Source organism: Dreissena polymorpha, chromosome 7, assembly GCF_020536995.1.
Source record: "Dreissena polymorpha isolate Duluth1 chromosome 7, UMN_Dpol_1.0, whole genome shotgun sequence".
Taxonomy (NCBI): Eukaryota; Metazoa; Mollusca; class Bivalvia; order Myida; family Dreissenidae; genus Dreissena; species Dreissena polymorpha.
The window spans coordinates 10,523,555-10,547,509 of NC_068361.1; the positions used below are offsets into that span (position 1 = coordinate 10,523,555).

At 34.2% G+C, this 23,955-nt stretch overlaps 2 protein-coding genes across 5 annotated transcripts in view; both read right to left on the bottom strand.

The window, feature by feature from the left end:
• LOC127840048 (low-density lipoprotein receptor-related protein 4-like) overlaps positions 1 to 23,955 on the bottom strand; it is a 212,388-nt gene that overhangs the window by 18,647 nt on the left and 169,786 nt on the right. The window lies entirely within an intron of this gene.
• The window catches only part of LOC127840047 (uncharacterized), a 65,686-nt gene that overhangs the window by 18,647 nt on the left and 23,084 nt on the right, over positions 1 to 23,955 (bottom strand). The window contains exons 1-2 of one of the 4 annotated variants that reach the window (XM_052368434.1): positions 22,374 to 22,655; positions 7,264 to 8,677 (exon numbers count right to left, since the gene is read on the bottom strand). In XM_052368434.1, coding sequence (XP_052224394.1) covers positions 7,264 to 8,604 — 1,341 coding nt within the window. In that variant the 5' untranslated portion in view covers positions 8,605 to 8,677; positions 22,374 to 22,655. Of the gene's footprint in view, positions 1 to 7,263; positions 8,678 to 15,420; positions 15,585 to 15,621; positions 15,787 to 22,373; positions 22,656 to 23,955 lie in introns of those variants that run through there. The other 3 variants (XM_052368433.1, XM_052368436.1, XM_052368435.1) reach the window with 3 other exon arrangements.

The window sequence follows — 23,955 nt, forward strand, 5'->3', positions numbered from 1 at the left end:
AACAAACTTTGAGATTAGAGATTACGATATAACAATTTCAGTGCTTGAACCGAATTTTGAAGGCCTTTGCAAACAGTTTGGATCCAGATGAGATGCCACAGAACGTGGCGTCTCATCATGAGGATCCAAATTGTTTGCTATTCTGATAGAATTCTTTGAAAAAAATCGAAGAAAATGCTAATTTTAGAAATTCAGCAGACGACATTTTAGCAGACGACAAATTTCCCAGCATGCAAAGGGTTAAAGCCTGTCTTTTTCACAAAAAAAACTCAGACAAACTCCCCTCTGTGAAGACACATTTAAACTGCTTTCTTTCAATGGTAAATAAACAAACTTTGAGATTAGAGATTACGATTTAAAGCCGGTCTTTAGGGAAGACTGAGGACATCTCAGACAGGTATTATCCAGGTTAAATCTTTCGTGTCTTACACCAGGCCTATTCACTTGACGACAAAACGATTTCTGTTATCTCGATCTGACATGCATGAGGTTTCGGATTTAAGAAAAGACACTGGCCTTTTTTTTTTGTGTTCGTTATTTGAAATGACATCTAGGTTGAATAGATTAGTTAGTTTATGTCAGTCTTATTTTATCGTACATCAAATATCATCAAAAACAAAACAAAAACACACGAATAAAAAAGCTTTAAATTTTTTTAACCATTGAATGTTCTTTAAATGCTCGTACAACGCAATGACGATAAAAATGATACTATATATAAATTTAAGATTTTCATGTGTGTTTTGTGTTCATTAAATGTAAAATAATCTTTAAAAAAATTAAGCAAGAACAATAACACACTGGTCATGCAGTGATAAAAAAATTACTTTGAAGGCACCTTTTCACAAATGTTGGCAGATACTGAAGTTTGTCATTAAATGCTTATATTGATAAATGTAAACTTTGCATCTAAAACACTCCAGCAAAAAAATAAAGAATAAAATTAAAGAAAGAAAAAAAATAACCCTCAACTGGGCTCGAACCACTAACCCCTGGAGTAAAATTCTAACGCTTAGACCACTCGGCCAACGTTGCTAATGCCATGAGTGATGTATTTAATGTATGTAATACATTATTTAAGCATTATACCCGTAGTGTCACAAAATATAACAACAACAACAGAATTCTCCAAATTATTCAATTGTTTCGCGTTGCAACGCTTTATAATTTTTAGGTTTTTAAATTGTCAAAAATTGCATATAATGGATATTTTAGAGCATGGTAAATGTTCAGTACTACTGTTTCCTCACAAATATCATTTCCTGACAAATATCATAACAACAACGAAAATTTGCAATTCTGAAACATTTTTTTTCTAATTTTGTCAATTTACTTAAACATGAAAAGGCCACTTTTAAATAAAACAAGTCCAATTAATCAATCAGAGGCATTGGATCAGTGAGCATGACAATTTCCTGCTGAATTATTTGGTTACAAAGATTGTAATTCGTCCAAGTATTACATAAAATATTATACAAATCCCTGATCAAAAACACAAGATTAAATTAAAGTTCCCTCAAATATTATGTTATTGATATGTCTTAAAATTCAAAATAACAATTTCATGAAAATGGCCTTCAACCTGATCATGTATCGCAATAAGAGAAACTGTGACATTAATCAGTTATTACAAAACATATGGTTGCTATGGAAATATAATTTTAATGCAGTTTTCTAGGAAATATGACAACAGATTGTCAAGCATTTTGCCAGGATGCAAATGAACATGTAATCACACTTCTGTACAACAAACGGTTGCAAATCCATTGTTCATCCAAGTTCAACAGATGTTTGTATCAAAATCAATATCTAAATCCATCCAACCATTAAAAAGGCGTATGGAGCGAATGAAACCCAGAAAGACCTCTTGTGATCACCTTATTTAGGGGCATAACAATCACTTTTTGGAATTTAAGTATGATCAAGTCTTGCTTATACATTTCTATAATAATTAAAAAAAACTTGTTCAAATAATAAATTTCTCAAACTAAATATAACTGTATGTAAAGGATAATGATACATTTAGACAAACTTGAAATTACAATGTACACAAAACCATTAAAGCTTATGACAGCAAACTGAAATAATATTTATTTTTTTACCATTGATTCAGTGCACATTTTATTTTCGTCACTCTGAATTAATTATGACTGAATAAGACTGATAGATCATTAACATTTATAAGGTCGCCAGTCAAGTAAAAAATTACAGATGGCCCAGTAATACACACATACACATTTAGAGACTGTCTTCGTGACTTGTCGTCTTGATATACACTTGTAAACTACGCAAGAATGTCAGGTTTAACAAGACAAAACATGGAAACCCTTGGTGCTAACATTTGGGTCACAGGGCTTCCTGTGATTACGAATCATGTCAAACTGCGCGGAAGACGTATAGTATCGTTTTAGAAGTGTTCCGCTGATAAAGTTTGGTGTATTTGATTGTCAACATGTACCTTAGTTACAGCCATGTACAGAAACAATGTGTGCATTTATTCACTTTTCACTTTGTTGGAACAGGGTGATTTCTCTTGGTGGCATTGTTTTCCAGATAGATACCACACAAATAACAGATACCAAATAGATCCTACCCCTTACCCTAAACCCTGACCCCTACAACTAACCCCTAACCTTACCCCAAACTCTACCCCTAACACTATGTGGGCGGAGTTTAAACACCGCACTTTCAAATTATTGTGCAATTTCTCTTTGGGTGTGAATCTATTTGGAATACAATGTTCTCAGATTTCTCTTGTTATTGCTATTTTTGGTGTTCTTTAACAGAATAAACAAGATGCCGAATTAATAATTGCGCTTGAAACTGTTGAATGCCTTGTCTGAGTATTGATTTATTGGCCCATTTCAATAAGTCCAGGTCCAAAAGTTAGTCTTTGTCAATGTCAAGGTCAAAATAAGGTGATGCAGTTGTGTCCAAAGACATCAACCTTGAAAGTATCAAAGCTCTATATTGATGTCATACAAAACAAGCAATTTCGGGATATTTTTTTAGTTTAAACCTGTGTATTTAAGCTGCGTTGCAAAGAAAGCCTTGAAGGCTTATTTAAAACGCTCTCAATTCCATTTCCTGGGAATAGAACCAGTACTTTGTGTCAATAGGGGAGATCTAAAGAACGCTCCCACAGTGTGGATCGAACCTGTGACCTCCTAATTGCTAGATGGACACCATATCCACTACGCCACGGTGATCTGTGATATATATTTTGGGTCATATTAGTACATACAGACTGAGGGGCAGACAGAATAACATACCGTCTACTGAATGTAATAACTAGGGTAACTGACATTTTGTGAATTGTTCAGGAAAGCATATTTTCAGACATTTTCCAAAATACAGTAAGAGCACTTACGTTATTTTTTGCGCTCAAAATATTTCAGTGTTGAAATAACTGCTCCTTTCTTAAATTTTGATTGTTTTAAAAAAGACATATCAATTTGGAGTTTTGTTTTGTTTTTCAAGTGTTATTATAATACTAATCAGAAAATTTGAATACGGAAAAATGTTTATTATTTTAATAAAACATCTTTTTGCTTCTCCTGAAAATTTAAAAAAATGTCAGTTACGCTACTTTTTACATTCAGAAAATGACATGCGTTTGTAATGTCAATTTCGAAAATTCGATAAAAACATTATTTTTACCAAAAAGGTTGACTTAATGTTTTAACAGTTGATGTATGTCACCTTAATAAACACAAAAATGGAAAAAAGTAAAAATGTATAAAAATGTCAGTTACATAACTTATTACATTCAGTAGGCGATACAGTAGAGGACATGGGCGAACAAGTGTGTGTAGTTTTCAGACACTCCTGTATCCTTATCTTTCTCAAGTGATTTTTTTTTGCTTCTATTTGTTACAGCCTGTGCCATTTGAATTGGGAAAATTTGCGTAATAAACCATGATATTGAGAAAAATAGCACGATAAACCATGACATTGGGAAAAATTAAGCATCATAAATATGATCTATAAGTAACTGAATTAATATTGTTTTTAAGTGCATGTTCTGGCCATTTTGCGAAAAAGGAGTCTGATCAAATTGGGATTTTTTTTAAATAAATAAAAGTGGCAAATTTGGGAATTATTTTTCGACAAAAAGGACTAAATTAAAGTTATATATTTTGTAGAATGTTTAAAAAATTAAGTTGAGATCTAGAGTTCAGAAATCATAATTAAGTCATTCATAAGAGACTACTCTCTTAAAAAAAAAATTGGGGCTTTTTGGGGGGAAATTTTGGTCAGATTTGTGGAAAAAAAGGTGGAATTTTGCGATTAGGAAGCTGCTAAGCCGAAAATCGGCGGTAATTTGAGCAAAAGAAATTACTGTTCTCTGAAGATCCTCAATAATTTCCTTCGTACCAGTCCCTGAGCCAACTACCTCATCCTTATTCAAATCCTTTATAACAATTTCAGTTTTAATTTATTCACTCTCATCAAGACATTGTTCATGCACCAATCCATTTGCTCTTCTTTGTATTTTATGCGACTCCCTTCACAATCAGTGCATAACAGTGAGTAGTGTGACCCTTGCTGTGAGTACTTGCATGATGACATTAATTTCTTGCACAGGTTTTTTCATAGTTTTTATAAATACAAAATCTATTTCCATAAAGCACATTGAAACTTAATTAATTTCTTCTATTAAGAAGGAAAAATGTAGAGTAAAATTGAATAAATCTAACTCCAGAATATTTTATATAAACAAAATTTTATAGCCAACATCATTTTGAATAATTCATGCAATTCAAAACGCTGTCCTTTAATTTTGACAACATCAAGTTTCATAGTACAAATAAGTCATATAAAGAAATAAAAGTGACATTACTTTGACATGTTTACTGAACCACTTGGGACATTTAACTCGATTTAGTAGTAAATTTTGTAATAATATTATGCAACAGTTATACCCAGTGTTTTTTATGTTTTGTTTTTTTTGTCCCCTACCGGTTTCACCTGAGGGGACGTATGGTTTGCGCTCTATGTGTCCGTCAGTCTGTGAGTCTGTCACACTTTTCTGGATCCTGCGATAACTTTAAAAGTTCTTCATATTTTTCCATGAAACTTGAAACATGGATAGATGGCAATATGGACATTATGCACATCATTTCATTTTGTTCCTACATCAAAACTTCTGGTTGCTATGGCAACAAATATATATAAAAAAATCAGACAATGGTGGAGCCAGTAGGAACATATATTGCTTGGCAATAGTCTTGTTTATACAAGAAGGCAACCCATTTTCAAAACAACAACATTTTGAAACACAAATACAGACATGTATTGTACTTAAGTTCAAATTATGATTGAAAGGACATTTGCTGATTGATTGCATACACTTTTTTTATGATAATGATGTTTACATTGATAGTAATTATGGAGATGATACAAATTATTATGAGATTGACACTAACAAAATTTTAATGATGATGATGATGAGGAGGAGGAGGAGGAGGAGGAGGAGGGGGTGATGATGATGAGGTGGAGGAGGAAAAGGAGGAAGAGAAGGAGGAGGAGGAGGAAATGTATTATGTTATGTTTATTATTATGATTATAAAGCAAGTATATTTTCTACGTATATTTTGATCTTATTTTTATTTTAAAACAATTAAAACATTGATGAATACAATTCTAAAATTAAAGCTCAGAAGAAAAAACAAAATTATAGCTATTTAAAACTTATGCAATTTTCTTTTGTACAGTCAAAAACTCAGTCATGTGCAAAAGGCATGTCTACTGTTAGAAAATAACCACCAGTCTGTGCATATTTGTTCATACAACAAATAGACACAACTTTTTGGTTCTGCATCTTAAACACGCATTAACATGTCAGTCTCAACAAAAACAAAAAAGTGCATTATGAATTTCAAAAAAACATAAAACTTTATATTTGATTTGTGGTTCCATAACAACGAAGTAAACTATTTTTTATAACATTCATCTTTCATATTTATGTGTTTGTTTATGATAGCGAAAATAAAGTGTTGACATGAAAATCATATACACTTGTTTAAACACTAATGAAATGATAATGATGATTAAACTATGACCATTGTCATTACTATGTCCATAATTTAGAGAATGTATCAAAGAAATGTATATTTTACAAGAGCCCATATTGAAATTCGGGTCTCCCATATTTGAAAAAACCTAAATTAAGCATCACTTAACCCTTTGAATGCTGGGAAATTTGTCGTCTGCTAAAATGTCGTCTGCAAAATTTCTAAAATTAGCATTTTCTTTGATTTTTTTCAAAGAATACTATCAGAATAGCAAACAGTTTGGATCCTGATGAGACGCCACGTTCTGTGGCGTCTCATCTGGATCCAAACTGTTTGCAAAGGCCTTTAAAATTCGGTTCCCGCACTGAAAGGGTTAATTGGTTGCTTTGTACTAAAACATTAAACCAAATGTACCAGACTCAGATTATCATAAATTACCTGTCGGCCCACTCCAACCAATGCCTTAGCAGCAATGCTTTGCGTTTTCTGAGTTCCCAGACTTTGATCCAAAGACTTAACATAATTTTGGTCCTCTAGATTAGTTGTTGCAATATAACCACCAGTCTGTGCATATTTGTTCATACAACAAATAGACACAACTTTTTGGTTCTGCATCTTAAACACGCATTAACATGTCAGTCTCAACAAAAACAAAAAAGTGCATTATGAATTTCAAAAAAACATAAAACTTTATATTTGATTTGTGGTTCCATAACAACGAAGTAAACTATTTTTTATAACATTCATCTTTCATATTTATGTGTTTGTTTATGATAGCGAAAATAAAGTGTTGACATGAAAATCATATACACTTGTTTAAACACTAATGAAATGATAATGATGATTAAACTATGACCATTGTCATTACTATGTCCATAATTTAGAGAATGTATCAAAGAAATGTATATTTTACAAGAGCCCATATTGAAATTCGGGTCTCCCATATTTGAAAAAACCTAAATTAAGCATCACTTAACCCTTTGAATGCTGGGAAATTTGTCGTCTGCTAAAATGTCGTCTGCAAAATTTCTAAAATTAGCATTTTCTTTGATTTTTTTCAAAGAATACTATCAGAATAGCAAACAGTTTGGATCCTGATGAGACGCCACGTTCTGTGGCGTCTCATCTGGATCCAAACTGTTTGCAAAGGCCTTTAAAATTCGGTTCCCGCACTGAAAGGGTTAATTGGTTGCTTTGTACTAAAACATTAAACCAAATGTACCAGACTCAGATTATCATAAATTACCTGTCGGCCCACTCCAACCAATGCCTTAGCAGCAATGCTTTGCGTTTTCTGAGTTCCCAGACTTTGATCCAAAGACTTAACATAATTTTGGTCCTCTAGATTAGTTGTTGCAATATAATTTTCTGAAGAGTTTGCATTATCATTAGATTTTTCTGACAGTGTATCTTTTATAGTTTTAGGTTCTGTAGTTTCCATTACTTTATCTCTTGCTTCTTTCTTATCTGCCTCATTTCTTTTATCCTTATTCTTTTCTTCTGAGTTTGTATTTGCTGCAATTTCATCAATATTTACCATTTTCACATTGGAAGTTTCATGTATATGTTTGTAAAGATCCAAATCAACTTCACCATCATTTACCATGTTTTGAATGTCATTTAATACTCCTTCAATAAACTGCTGGACCATTTCTCGGTCTATTACTATTTCAGCATCTTCCACACTTTTTGCACCTTCTGACATGCTTGTTTTGTGACTAAATTCTTCTTTAGTGTCATTGTTCATATTTTGATCTGCTGACTCATCAGTTCTTTGTGAAATTGGCAAACAATCAATAATTGAATTTTCACATTTTTCTGTCATTTGTAAGCACTCAGAGATGTTATTGTTTGAAGTATCTTTTTCTTTTCTATCTTCTGTAATATGAAGTTCAATCGCTGTATCATTGCTCTTAAAGTTTTGTTTACTTATATCACATTCAATATTATTGTTTGTAGCACTGTCTTTTTCTGCTTCATCTTCATCTGCATTCATTCTGTTAATATCATGTTCATGCGTATTTTCGCCTTCAACTGTATTCCCCATTGCACCCCCTTCTTTAAAAATATTTTCAACTACACTATTTGTACAATCTTCTGAATGATTACTACAGACACCAAAAGTATCTGGAATATCACTTACATCAATATCTACCACATCAACATTTGTATCTCTCACCACACTAACTTTGGAGCATTCAGTTTCATAAAAATTGTGATCGTCTGGTCCCAGGTCTGTTCCAGAATCGTTTTCATGATCCTTTTCATCCAGTTTCAATTTAAGTGTCTCTTTAACACTTTCAGACACTCTTGTATCCTTATCTTTCCCAAGATCCTCAATAATTACCTCAGTAACACTCCCTAAGCAAAGTACCACATCATTACTTAAATCCTTTATAACAATTTCAGTTTCAATTTGTTCACTCTTATCAATACATTCTTCATGCACCAATCCATAGGACTTATGATCTTCTTCTATTTTTATGCCACCTCCATCACAATCAGTGACTTTCTTTACTTCTTCAACACAATTTCCACAAATGTTTTCTCTATTCAAATTATCCCATTGTCCCTTCTCCACTTCCATAGTGGTGTTCACGGCGTCAATGGCAACATGTGTGAATTTTGCTGCGCCTTGCTACCATCTGTAGTCAGCTGAGCTGAAAGGAAAATGCAAATTTGCTCATTATTCATTTGCATATAAATGTGTGTTATTTTAATTTGAGACCACAATAAGGTTTCTAATTAAGATTTCACCAACAACAGAATTTTTTATCAGCCAAGCATAACATTTAAAGTTGAATAAGCTATATACTACTCAAAATTTGCTAAGGATCACTTTTTATTTCCACATTATCTTCAATTTAATTTAATTTAAATTGTTATTTTGCAGGTTTTGATATTATAAGTGTGTTTTTGATTTTATTTTTATCGATTGATTTATCATTGATGTGTAACACTGGCTGAATCTATAGCTAAAGGTGAACTTCAACTTACACATACTATAAAAAGTGATCCTTAGCAAATTTTGAGTAGTATAATACAGTGTTCTCCGGAAGCACCGGCGGCCAGCGATTTCGCTGGTTACTAACAATCTTTGCGCCGGCTACTTTTCCAAAAAATACCAATTAGAAGCGGCGAAAAAAACGCTTGTTTATACATGTACCAAGTTTGACGCGATTCTTTTGCTTTCATCCCTTTGCATGCTGGGAATTAACTGGATGAAAGTTACTTTAACGCGCATTATATTCGCACAGTGACAAGCACGAATAAACAAACGATCGATATTTCCTATCTTTACGTAACAGTTTTCACCCGCTTTTTTAATTGCTCGTTTATGACGAAGATTGCTGAACACAGGGGTATTTTTAGCTAACTTCAGAAAGTTTATGGCTAGCTTATTTAACTACTTTCTGTACGTCAACAAAACGTTGCACATGTCTGCCATCTTTAAATATTCTTAGTGATGGATAAGAAAATTAAAGCATTTCAATAGCATATTGTAAAGCAATATATTAACCAAATTATATATTGATTACGTATTTTCTAGGTAAATGGTTTCATTTTTCGAAATTTAATCGATAAGCACGTTTTATTTCATGTGCAAAACTCGTACATTTTTCGGATTGTTGTTTTCAGATACAGCATTTGTCGCCGATTTAATTAATGTATGACTTCCTCAATAAACAAACATAGAATGAGGATTACCCATGCGGTGATATGGACGGTTTGATTTATAATATTACGCATAGTATTCACCAGAAATAGCAACTAGAAAGAGTATAAAATAGTACAATTAGTGAGGGGAGGGGCACTGTCCTTTATCTCCGTTCTTCCACAGACCTTCCGGCCTAATATTTTCCGGAATTTAAATTGGGATACAACTGACACCCCTGGATTTAGGTAATAATTATTTTATTTGATAACACATTCTCATTTTATTTACACATTTTTAATGCCATTGATTGTGTTATCAACAAAAATATAACTCAGCACCTTGCAGATCACTGGTAGATTGTGTAAACGATGCCCTTCTGCATTTATTGACAGCTGCAACATTGGCTGCAAGGATCTGCGGAATTGTGTTCTTTTTACCGGTACAAAATCTAACGAATTTCTAAATATTATTGGATCAGATTCGTTTGTTTGACGTGTTGTATATATCAAATGGTTTGTTTAATACTCTGCATAAGCCATGGGTAATTTAAGAGGTCTTTGTTTCAAAGTAAACGATGTGTCAATTACGTATGTTAAAACAGATGTCACCACATGGAATATCCCTGGAAAAGGAGGACCTGCAACTGCTTCAAAACCCAATTGCAGCCAGCCCTGCAATCTGGAGAGGCCCAATATCAGCTTGCAATCCAAGCCCTTGAGTTAGACTCAACCCTTTCAGTGCTGGAACCGAAGGCCTTTGCAAACAGTTTGGATCCAGATGAGACGCAACAGAACATGGCGTCTCATCAGGATCCAAACTGTTTGCTATTCTGATAGTATTCTTTGAAAAAAATCAAAGAAAATGCTAATTTTAGAAATTAAGCAGACGATATTTTAGCAGATGACAAATTGCCCAGCATGCAAAGGGTTAAAGCTAGACTCTGATTCAGATTATTACAGTTTTAAAACAGTTGCAATTAAAATGTTTTTGTTATATTTTTAGGTTTGAGAGATTTCAAATAAATATTGTATATTCTATGCAAAATGCTGTATTACTTCAATTTTAAAAGCTTTCTTGAATGCGCCAGATTGCACAATTTCACTCTATCAATTCGAACATTTTCTAGGAGGAGGTGACCCCAAAATCTCCATGCCTTGAGGGGATACCCCTCCCGAACCTACACCACTCGCCGCTTCGAGGCTAGAACACGCAACAAGCCTCCAGCTTAATCGCTGGCTACTCAAATAATAAAGCTGGCTACTCTGTTTTTTATGGAGAACACTGAGTATAATATATATATGAGACCATACAATATTAAATACACAATATTCAGTTTAACTTTCTTAATAATTATCAACGAGTTTTTGAAGACAGATTTATAAAGATTGATTTTTTTAGGAAAAAATTATATATTTATAAATGAAACAAACACCCTCAACATAATTTGCAATCTACTTATAAAGCCAGTATAGTTGAGAAGCAACAGTTTTGAAATGAAGGTAAGCCAACTTTATGATGATGTGATTTTGTTCTATGCAGTAGACAGCTGGATTTGTTTGTAATGTATGTAACAGGTGAATGAAATGTGCTCATTTTAACCCTTTGCATGCTGGGAAATTTGTTGTCTGCTAAAATGTCTTCTGCTGAATTTTTCAAATTAGCATTTTTTTCAAAGAATACTATCAGAATAGCAAACAGTTTGGATCCTGATGAGACGCCACGTTCTGTGGCGTCTCATCTGGATCCAAACTGTTTGCAAAGACCTTCAAAATTCGGTTCCAGCACTGACAGAGTTAAAATACAATCCACTGATCTACTCTGTTTATAAATTGTGCTCCATGTGATATGTCAGTATTGGTTAGGACTATTATTATAGGGGCAGTGCTTTGTGAAAAGCGGGTTTAATGCATGTGCGTAAAGTGTCGTCGCAGAATAGCTTGTTCAGTCCACACAGGCTAATCAGGGATGACACTTTCCGCTTTAATGGTATTTTTTGTTTTATATAGAAAGTCGTTTCTTCGCCAAAATCCAGTTTAGACAGAAAGTCTAGTGCTTGATTAGCCTGTGCGGACATGCACAGGCTAATCTGGGACAACACTTTACGGACATGCATTAATTCTTTTAGTGCAGAAACCAAATTATGAAGGCCTTTGCAAACTGTTTGCTATTCTGATAGTATTATTTGAAAAAAAATCGAGGAAAATGCTAATTTTAGAAATTCAGCAGACGACATTTTAGCAGACGACAAATTTCCCAGCATGCAAATGGTTAAGCCCCCTTTTTACAGAGTACAGCTCATATAAATTGTGCTTTCATGTATAAAATAATTTGATGTTTTTTACTTTCACATGTACATGTACCATTCTTTTGATTTCCTATATTGACAACTGTATGTTACATAATATGATCAGTGATCAGTGAGTCCAGAGTGAATACAGAACATTATTTTTAAATGTCTCTAATGAGATAAAACATTTTGTTTAACAAGTGAAACATACACTAATTCACATTTTCAGAATTATCTGTGAACTTGTTAGCAAATCTAGATAACTTGTAACTTAATTAACTGTACTTAAAGCATGACTGACTTTACTAATGGCCTTTAATTAGGAAATTAAAAATAATTATGCAAAATATGCTGAAAGTGAACGACATATTCCAAGAAAGGGAAGGCGTCCCTTACCACAATTTTTAAGCACGCATTTTAATATGTAAAGAAAGTTAAAAAAACACCGATTTTTAATTAAATATAATTTTATAATGAATTGGATTTTCAACAAAAAAGGAGACTTCAATTTGTAATACATCATTATTTAACTATAATAATCAAATGAGCATGAATGGTTTACATGTGTCTGTTACATAATTTCGCTATTGCAAACAATATTTTATCAATTGACCCTTATGCAGGGTTGTAAAATTCTGCTAAAAGCAAGTTGCCCTGCAGGGCCACCACTCATGCGTACAAAACAAGAACACCGCATAACGGGTGCCACGCTCGGCTACGGGTGCAGTTTTGAATATATGAAAGCTTGTCAGATTTTTTTTTTTTTTTTTAGAGGTCACAGTGACCTTGACCTTTGACTTAGTGACCCAAAAATTGGTGTGGCATGTAAACTCGTCAAGGCGCAGCTACATATGAAGTTTCAAAGTTGTAGGTTGAAGCACTTTGATTTTAGAGACAAATTATTCGAAACCTTGACAAAATGTTAAGGTTTTAGCACGACGCGGACAATGACGGACACGACACAATGAGCTGGCTCATGACAATACCTCAGGTTTTCTCCAAAAACAGCCGAGCTAATTAGGTTGCCCATACTTATTTTGTGGTTGCCCCGAATTTTTTACAGTAAAATGATAATGATTCTATGTTTTAAGCAATCAGTTCTTTACTTAACTTCAATGCAGATCCGTGGATCATGATCGCGATATAGCTTGCGATGTACATGTATAGCACATCATTTGTTTAATATAATTTATTAAAACATTACTCTATTGGCTTATCCATTTAAATGAATTACATCTATGTTAAATTATCAAACTAATTTAGTTAAATGGCAATTATGGGTTATACGAACAGGTAACAATGTTAAGTCCCAAAAGCGTATCCAATTTTTTCTTCACAAAAGTCACACATGATGACGTGAAATTAGCTGATGTGAAAGTTCAAACAACGCATGCATTGTAATTTGTGTGTAAGGAAAAAAGTACATAACTTAATTCCTAATGCCACTTAGTGAAGAGACGTTTCCATGGGAAGCACATGCTATAAGCTTATGACGTGGGACTGTTACAATTCCAGGGTGTTAAGCATATATGCTTGTTGCTCTATGAGTGAAGACACCGAGAACCAGGTGCAAAAAATGGGATTGAACTGGATTTATTCATAGAAAGAGATTTTATGTTGATGAAAATGAGGTCACCCAATCGGGCGAGACTGTTTCAGAATTGAATTCGCCTGAGGCCAATAGTAAGTCGCCGATGCAAGCGGGCAACCATAAATTTACACCCCTGCCTAATATGACATTAATTTCATTTAAATTGTTAATTAACTCTGTTTCACAACTAAACAAGTTTGTCAGAAACACAATGCCCCCTACTGCGCCGCTTTGATTTATTAATAGTTTTTTATCATTTGGCAGGTACAGATAATTATCTCCCTTTGAAGCTTATTACTTCCCTTGGATTAGTTTTTTTGACCTTTGACCTTGAAGGATGATCTTGACCTATACCTTTCAACACTCAAAATGTGCAACTCCATGAGATACACATGCATGCCAAATATCAAGTTGCTATCTGAAGGGACATAGAAGTTATGGGCATTTTTCGAAACCTAAACGCAAAAACCTAAACGCAAAGTGTGACGCAAAGTGTGACGCAAAGACGGACAGACAGACGGACGGTTTAATCACTATATGCTCTCCTTCAGGGGCATAAAAACAATATGCAGATTTTAACCATAAATAATATTTCCCGCTAAAATGTTCATAACTTTACAGGAACAGACCAATTTTTTAACAACTAAACCAATTACTAACTGAACATTTCATTTTGTTCATGAACATTTTATGAAATATTCATGTTTCAGTGGTTCATAAACTGTGTGAGAACATGGGACAGTTTCAAAACCAAATGTCATATGAACTGTTCTAGAATTTGTGCCATTTAATCTGTGTGCACATCAACTAAATGAACTGTTATTTGAACAGTACAATACTATAATTCATTAACTCAAAGTGTTCATGATCCTCAGGGGGACTGCGCTTTTAATTCTTTATTTTGTATAATTGACTAACTCAACCGAATTGCTGTGTCATAATTTAATTTCCTCATATATGGTCGTAAAATAGAATACCAAAATCTGTTCATCTGTTCTGTAATTGTTGGTTCTTTTAACAATAAGGACAGAATAACCCTATTGTTGAGGCTGTATCACTTGGACGTAAATTGAACTTAATTAATGTGACAGTGACTGTCGTTTATCAATTTTACTCTACCTTCAGGCCATTTTACTATTTGACCTGTCAAAATCTATTTTACACAATTCGTCAAATTGCATTTCAATACATCACAATTATTAACACAATTCATCAAATTGCATTTCAATACATCACAATTATTTAATCATCTACCAATTTTAACATTTAACAATCATGTATCATGCTTAAGTGCTCTACACCTGTGACATTGTAAAAATTCAGTCCAAAATTGACTTCGAATGTTTGAAAGTCACAGTTTCCCCGTGTATCCTGATTATTTATTGATATACAAATAGTGAGTCTTTTCTGCTTGAAATGCAAACATTATGGTTTCAATAAAAAAAATATCAAAGATATCAACCCATCAAATTTGAACAGTCGAGTAATTTTTTCGCAGAGACCAATTGAAAACAACAATACTGGTAAACAAAGATGATACATGTATACTGTATAGATTCTGTATAATCTGTATTATCTGTTTATATATAATTATGTATGCATGTTGTATTATTTGCCGGAGGCCTTTCTTTACAATAAACTTACTATTACTATATACATTAATTTAGCATTAATTGATGAGAATCATCATTTCATACCTGCATGATATCTGATCACACATGATGACTGTGTATGAGATAAATCCAATTATTTTTTTAATATAAAAGCTTATCTCATAGAAATGAAAACAAAGCAACAATAAAACAAAGAGGGCTGCCTGACTTACAGTATATAAAAAACCTCACTCAAACAAACCATTGAATCACACCTTTTGTATCAAAACACTTCACAAAATCAAGAAATTCCCCCTGTGAATGTAACATCCCAGCACCAATGTGATCAAAACCCTTGACAAAATCTACAAATCCCAAAGATACCACACGTTTTTTTAGCGAATTCACTATTTAACACCACTCATTCCTGTGTATTTTCGATTTTTAGCAAGCTCACTATTTAACACCACTCATACCTGGTGTGTACCTTCGCGTCAGTAGAGAGATTGTGTCACAGTACTATAATCAAAATTGATTTTAGTGAATTCTTTGTTAGCCTTCGCGTGGTGCAATCAATGCTTCTCTTTTAACGCACTGTAAAAGTTGCCTTTATTGGACAACCGCCTCTGTACATGTTGTATTGATATAAATATAACACTCAGGTGCAAAAATCTGAAACTGAAACGAGACAGAACAAATCAATAGCATATTTAAAGGTGTAATGCAACTGCATTTTAATTTATTGCAAAAAAGGTGTATTTTTGTAATTTGTAAATTGTAAACAATGAAAAGAACTTTTTAAGCATTTGACACAATCAGTTCCCATTGATGCAGCCATTTAAATTGATATACATGGTTAACTGGTATTAATAACAAGAGAGCCTGAAAGGCCCAAAGTCACTCACCTGAGAAAACAAGATATTATTGGGACAAATCTTCTGACCAAGTTTCATGAAGATCGGAAAATAAATGTGGTCTCTAGAGTGTTTACAAGGTTTTACTATAGCCATATAAGGAAAAATGACCTGCCTCCTGACAGCCATGTTTTTCAACCAATCGGCATCATTTTTAACCTCGTCCAAGATATTGTCGGGATGAATCTTCTGACCAAGTTTTATGATGATCGGACAGTAAATGTGGCCTCTAAAGTGTTAACAAGATTTTACTATAGCCATATAAGGAAAAATGCCCTGCCCCTTGGAAGCCATGTTTTTCAAGCAAACATATTTATTTTCGAACTCATCCAAGATATCATTGGGAACAATCTTCTGACCAAATTTCATGAAGATTGGACAATTAATGTGGCCTCTAGAGTGTTAACAAGGTTTAACTAAAGATATATATCCATATAAGGAAAAATGCCCCACCCCTGGTGGCCATGTTTTTAAAGCAACCAAAACCATTTTCAAACTCATCCAAGATATCATCGGGACAAATCTTCTGACCAAGTTTCATGATGATCAGAAAATAAATGTGGTCTCTAGAGTGTTACGAAACAAGGTTTTACTATAGCCATATTCACATCTAAGCAAAAATGCCCGGCCCCCGTGGTGGCCATGTTTTTCAACCAACGGGCATCATTTTTGAACTCGTCCAAGATACATGTATTATTGGGATGAATCTTCTGACCGAGTTTCATGAAGATTGGACAATTAATGTGGCCTCTAGAGTGATAACAAGATTTTACTATAGCCATATATAGCCATTATTAATAAGGAACAATGCCCCGCCCCTTGGCAGCCATGTTTTTCAAGCAAAGGTTACCATTTTCAAACTCACCCAAGATATCATTGGGAAAAATCTTCTGACCAAGTTTCATGAAGATCGGAAAATAAATGTGGCCTCTAGAGTGTTAACAAGGTTTTGCTATAGCCATATAAGGAAAAATGCCCCGCCCCCTGGCGGCCATGTTTTTCAACCAACCGACATCATTTTCGAACTCGTCCAAGATATTATTGGGATAAATCTTCTGACCAAGTTTCATGAAGATTGGACAATAAATGTGGCTTCTTAAGAGTGTTAACAAAATTTTACTATAGCCATACATAGCCATATTAGGAAAAATGCCCCTCCCCTTGGCAGCCATGTTTTTCAAGCAAAGGTTATTATTTTTTAACTCATCCAAGATATCATTGGAACAAATCTTCTGAGCAAGTTTCATGAAGATCGGAAAATAAATGTGGCCTCTAGAGTGTTAACAAGGTTTTACAATAGCCATATTAGGAAATATGCCCTGCCCCCTGGCGGCCATGTTTTTTAACCAACTGGCATCATTTTTAAACTCGTCCAAGATATCATTGGGATGAATCTTCTGACCAAGTTTCATGAAGATCAGACAATAAATGTGGCCTCTAGAGTGTTAACAAGGTTTTACAATAGCCATGATAGCCATATAAGGAAAAATGCCCCGCCCTTGGCAGCCATGTTTTTCAAGCAAACGTAACCATTTTGGAACTCAACCGTCATATCCAGAAAACACATCTTTTGAATAAATTTCATGAAGATTGAACCAAAAATGTGACTTCTAGAATGTTCACATGTTTTCACAATATACATATATAGAAAATAGCCCCGCCCCCTGGCGGCCATGTTTTTTCACTGATCTGGACCATTTTCGAACTCGTCTGAGATATGAATGATACCAATGTTTTGACCAAGTTTCATGATGATTGGGCAAAAATTGTGACTTCTAGAGTGTTCACAAGGTTTCTCTGTAGCCATATAAGGAATACTGCCCCGCCCCCTGGTGGCCATGTTTTTCAACGGACCGGAACCATTTTTGAACTCAACCAACATATCATTTAGACAAACATTTTGACATAGTTACATGAAGATTGGGCATCAAATGTGACTACAGTGTTCACAAGGTTTTTCTTTTTTTTGACCTTAGGTGACCTTATTTTTCACCCAGCATGACCCAGTTTCAAACTCAGTCAAGGTATCAATGGGACAAATGTTCTGACCAAGTTTCATGAAGATTGGACAATAAATGCAGAATCTGTAGTGTTCACAAGGCAAAATGTTGACACCGCACGACGGACGACAGACGATTGACGACGGATGACAGACAAAAGGCGATCACAAAAGCTCACAATGAGCACGTTGTGCTCAGGTGAGCTAAAAATGCATGAGTAAATACAAAGGAGGTAAATTGCTGAATTTGAAATCTAACAGAAATCTAAATTTTTATTTTAGACTAAGGAGCCAATATTTTTGTCTTGACTGTTACTCTAAAGTCGTCTGAATCTTAGTACCTTTAAACTTAAAAAAATTCTATGAAATTGAAATATTAAAATCAAATGATTGGTATAGGGTATGCAAGTAAAATATTTTTCTCGCAATGTAAACTCTAAATTTGGTGAAGCAACTTTAACAAAAAAAAGCTGTAAAACAGCGGTAATTTCAGTTAAATTAAAATTTTATCAAGGTTATGGTGACATTCAAGCCTCTGATATGATTGGCAGATACCTGGAGTGAAAAGCCTTAGTCATCGCTTGCAATGTGTTATTGCAAAAAAATTACTGAGCATTGGTCGTCATATTTGTGGGTAGAATTCGAAAAATATAGCAATATTTATTTTAAAACAGGATATTGAAAACAAAAAAACAAACTTCCATGCATCATTAAATGAAGGTTTACAACCAGTAGCTGCAAAAAAATGATTTTTTTGCTAGGATTTTGAATCTTACTCAGAAAATTGAATCTCATTTAGAAAATTGAATCTTATCTAGAAATTTAAATCTTATTTAGAAAATTTATTCTGATTGTTGAAAAATGAATCTTTAGGATTTTAAGCTTAAATATCTAAAATTGTCAATATTAGCTAGTAGAACAATAAATCAGATTTAGAAAATTTAATCATATCTAGAATATGAATCTGATCTAAAAATTGAATCTGATTTTGAAACATGAATCTTTTTAAGGAAATTAAAAGGCCCATAGTTAAAAGCAGTGATAGGACATTTCCATCGATAAGAAAAATTGATTTTAATGTTATAATAACTAGAAATGGTGCGGCAACGTCCAACGCAAATCCCCACGCAGCAACTTTTGACCCAGGGGTCAGATCAAAATTCCCAATAGTGAGTGCACTGTCGCACATATGCTCATAGCTTTCATGTGTTTAAGTTTTAAGGTTTTAGTGCTTATAGTGCAGGAGATAGTGGCCAGGACTGACGGACAGACGGCGGAGATAATCACATAATTCCCCCGCTCCAATTTGGAGCTTGGGGATAAAAAGTTGAATAATTATAATTACTAAGTAAACTTAGCAGCCACCAAGTGGAAAATATCTTGTACAGCAATAATTGACCTATTTTTAAGAATTGATTAAGCCTATTAAAAGATAAGAAGTAAGCACTTTATTATTGTATGACTGATCCCCTCAATATAACCTATAGTAATAGCTAGATTTTGAACATAAGCAATCATGTCATACATAGTTGAATTTGATAAAGGTAATTAAAATAACCCTTTGCATGCTGGGAAATTTGTCGTCTGCAAAAATGTTGTCTGCTGAATTTCTAAAATTAGCATTTTCTTTGATTTTTTTCAAAGAATACTATCAGAATAGCAAACAGTTTGGATCCTGATGAGACGCCACGTTCTGTGGCGTCTCATCTGGATCCAAACTGTTTGCAAAGGCCTTCAAAATTCGGTTCCAGCACTTGAAGAGTTAAGCCATTTTTTTAAGAACTATAAAAATATTGCATATACAATTCATATCATAATGAATAACGTTTGCAAATTTCAGTGAAGCTAATTAAAATGCGTAGTAGAGTGTAGTAAGAACCTGACGTTGACAAAAAATTCCAATAAATGAAAATAAAAAACAACCCTTTTTTTTAAATAATTCTCACCATTTAGCTCAAATCCAGCTCTATAAGTTATTTAACCTTAGTAAATATTGTGTGTGTATATATAGTGGATATTAAAAACACTTTTGTTCTCAATTTTGAAGCATTTGTTAGCACAACAACAACAACAACCCAAATTTCCCAATTTAGTCAAAACGCCACCATTTTTCCTAATCCAAAGGGACCAGAGTGGCCCTTTTCCCAAAATGGTGAAAAAAACTCTTTTATTGAAAAGTGTAGTACTTAGAGCCTGACATTGACATTAAGGATTGTGTCCTAAATAATAAAAAGTATAATTAGCAGCAATAGGTTAGTGCAGGACCTCAGGTGACGTTGATCAAAAATTGTGTCCTAAATAATAAAAAGTATAATTAGCAGTAATAGGTCAGTGCAGGACCTGGTGACCTATTCATACAATCATTATCGAAAGAAATTAACATTTCCTGTTAACGTGTTCGACACATTTATTCACATTGCGGTCATAAAATTACAACACTGCAATACATATAGCAATTATCAATAGCTCTAGATTTAGTATCCAATCATGAATTATTCCTAACTGCATAATGATCACTTGAGGCACAAATAATTATTATATAATGCACTCTGGTTGACCATCAGATTAATGACGGTTTGTTTAGGTACATCTTTGGTATAGTCTTACCCTTACAATGCGGGAACCGAATTTTAAAGGCCTTTGCAAACAGTTTGGATCCAGATGAGACGCCACAGAACGTGGCGTCTCATCAGGATCCAAACTGTTTGCTATTCTGATAGCATTCTTTGAAAAAATAGAAGAAAATGCTAATTTTAGAAATTCAGCAGACAACATTTTAGCAGACGACAAATTTCCCAGCATGCAATTTGGGTTAAGTGAAAGCTTGTTAACCCTTTACCACGTTGATCCTTATTTTTACCGATTTGTAATCCCTTAGAAAATTACATTTTATTAAAGACCTTTCCTACTAGCTTCATTTCTGTCCTTTAAATACTGATGAGTAGCAAACAGCATAAAACCTGAACAGACTGCGAGGTACTCGCAGACTGTTCTGGTTTTATGCTCTTTGCACATTGCCATTTTCACTTTGCTTCTGAGTGGGATAGCGTTAACCCTTTACCACTTCCATTCGTATTTTGACGCATTTGTAGTCCCCTAGAAAGTTAACTTTTATTAAAGACCTTAATCTTACTAGATTCAAGTTTAAAAGGCCTCATCTCTGTCTCTTAAACACCGATGAGCAGCAAAGAGCATAAAACCTGAACAGACTGCGAGTTACTCGCAGGCTGTTCTGGTTTTATGCTATTTGCACATAGCCAATGTAACTTTTTTTTTGGGTAGGAAAGGGTTAATGCACCTCATAATACTATAGATGTAATTTTGTCCTAGGGGGGTATGTTTGTGAGGGGAGTAGTGACAATGTTGGTCTTCAAAGTGATGGACTGATTGTCCACACAATTACAGATCAGACTTATTGTCCACACATCACAGATCGGACTAATTGTCCACACAATCACAGATCAGACTGATTGTCCACACAATCACAGATCAGAAGGATTGTCCACACAATCACAGATCAGAAGGAATAAAAAGTGTGGTTCCAGATTAGCTTTAGCAGTCTGCACAAGATAATCAGGCATTAAATACTTTCCACTTTTTGTAATTTTTTGTTTAGAGGAGGTCTTTTCAAAGACAAAAATAAAGTCTTGGAGGAAAGTGTCTTCCCAGATTTTCCTTGGCGGACTGCACAGGCTAATCTGGGACAATACTTTACGCACATGCATTAAGCCCCATTATCCCAGAGAGATACTCATTCATATGCTATGAAGGACCCATCCTGGGCCATTTGTTGGACATTATTAGCACCTACAACAGAGCTGATCGAATAAAGCACATATTATTGGCCATAAGGTGTCAAAGAAGTCCTCACCCCCTCCCTCCAAAAAACTATATAAGTCATCGAAGATGACACATGTGTTCTGCATGACAGACTGACCGGCCAATCAACATACCTTCACAGTGATTCCAATATACCCCGGTACCCCCCCCCCACCTCTGAAAAAAATAATCGTTTGCGGCATGTGGGGTGAGGTAAAAATGTATAAATATATAACCGGTAGATCAAATAGAATGCTAATTGTCTGAGCTTAAACCATTTATGCCTAGCGTCCTGAAAAAAGGACATTGCAAAGAGTGTAGACCCAGATGAGACGCCGCGTCTCATCTGGGTCTGCGCTGTTTGCTTAAATGAATTTCTTTATGAAATATTCTAAATATAGACATAAATATACTTGACACCCCTAATTTTGGAAATAAATTGTTCAATTTAGAAGAATGGGAGAGTCCACTAGGAATAAATGGGTTAATTACTTACTCCTTTCCTCCTATCCAGAAAGATAAGTTTTATTTAATCACTGATATTTCCTTATAAAGAACTGGATAGCGTACAATAGAAGTGGCATTAATTAAATAAATAAAAACACTTTTCTCAAGTTACTTTTGCTTCTTCATTCATCAAACACAAGTTATAATTATTTCAGCACAATTACCCAACATTGATAGTCAAGAGGAAAGCTTATCATTCACATAACAAAACTTCACTTTGTTACTATTCCCAAAATTCAACAATTAAGCCTTATAATCTTTCATGCTTTTAACTCCCAAAATTAAAATTTAAATGGCTTATAATACAGGTTGCGACATTTAACCACGACAGCAACTGCCGAAAATGTCAAGACGTTGTAAACCCAATGCTGTACAATCTAAAGTATTACAACCACAAACCTTTAGCAAGATAATGAGATGAGTCATCTGAAGCATGGCAAGATATATAATGCCTATGTTATAAGCGTGGGCTAAGTTTAAAGATATGTTAACCCTTTACCAGTCTCTTAGATACCTATCTTGGCATATTTGTTGTCCCTTAGTAAGTGAAATTCATTATGAACACACCTCATGGCAGTCTTGGTAATCTGAGACTACAATGCTAAAATTATGTTTTCCATGCCTTACATATTGGTTTGAAATCGGTGACTGAGCAAGAGCCAAAAGCAACCTTAACTCTTACAGTGCTGGAACCGAATTTCGAAGGCCTTTACAAACAGTTTGGATCCAGATGAGACGCCACAGAACGTGGCGTCTCATCAGGATCCAAACTGTTTGCTATTCTGATAGTATTCTTTGAAAAAAAATGAAGAAAATGCTAATTTTAGAAAGTCTGCAGATGACATTTTAGCAGACGACAAATTTCCCAGCATGCAAAGGGTAACTGATGAGATGGCTCTGTTTGCTACAAGCCCATGCTCCCATTGTTTATAAATTTATGCAAATAATGCCTGTAATGTATTTTACAAAACTGCACCATCCATGTGCCTGACTGGTGTCATTTAGTGTGACCTTGACCTTTGCCTTAGAGGAGACACACCTTCTCCACATGGAAAACATTTGTGGAAGTGTGACCTTGACCTTTGCCAGAGAGAAGACACACCTTTTGCACATACAGAACATTTTTTGGAAGTGTGACCTTGACTGTTAAGTTACATATAAATCATATACATCAAACTGGATTTAAGTTAATATCATAATCACCACCACCACTTTCATGATGAAAGTCATCATCATCACCTTCTTCTTTTCCTCCATATCACCATCTTCATCAATTATTATCAGTATCGTCATTATTCATTATCAGTAATTCATAAATATCCAAATGGCTTAAAATCATCATCACAACCATCAGCTTCAGCATGAACATCATTATCATCTTCATCCACTATAACTAAACTAGCATCAGATCTTTCCCTGTTCATGAACTCAATTAGCAGCAGTTCTTGAACTATTCATGAACTCAAGTGGCAGCAGTTCTTGAATTATGAATGAACTCAAATGGCAGCAGTTCTTGAATTATTCATGAACTCAACTGGCAGCAGTTCTTGAACTGATCATGAACTCAGCTG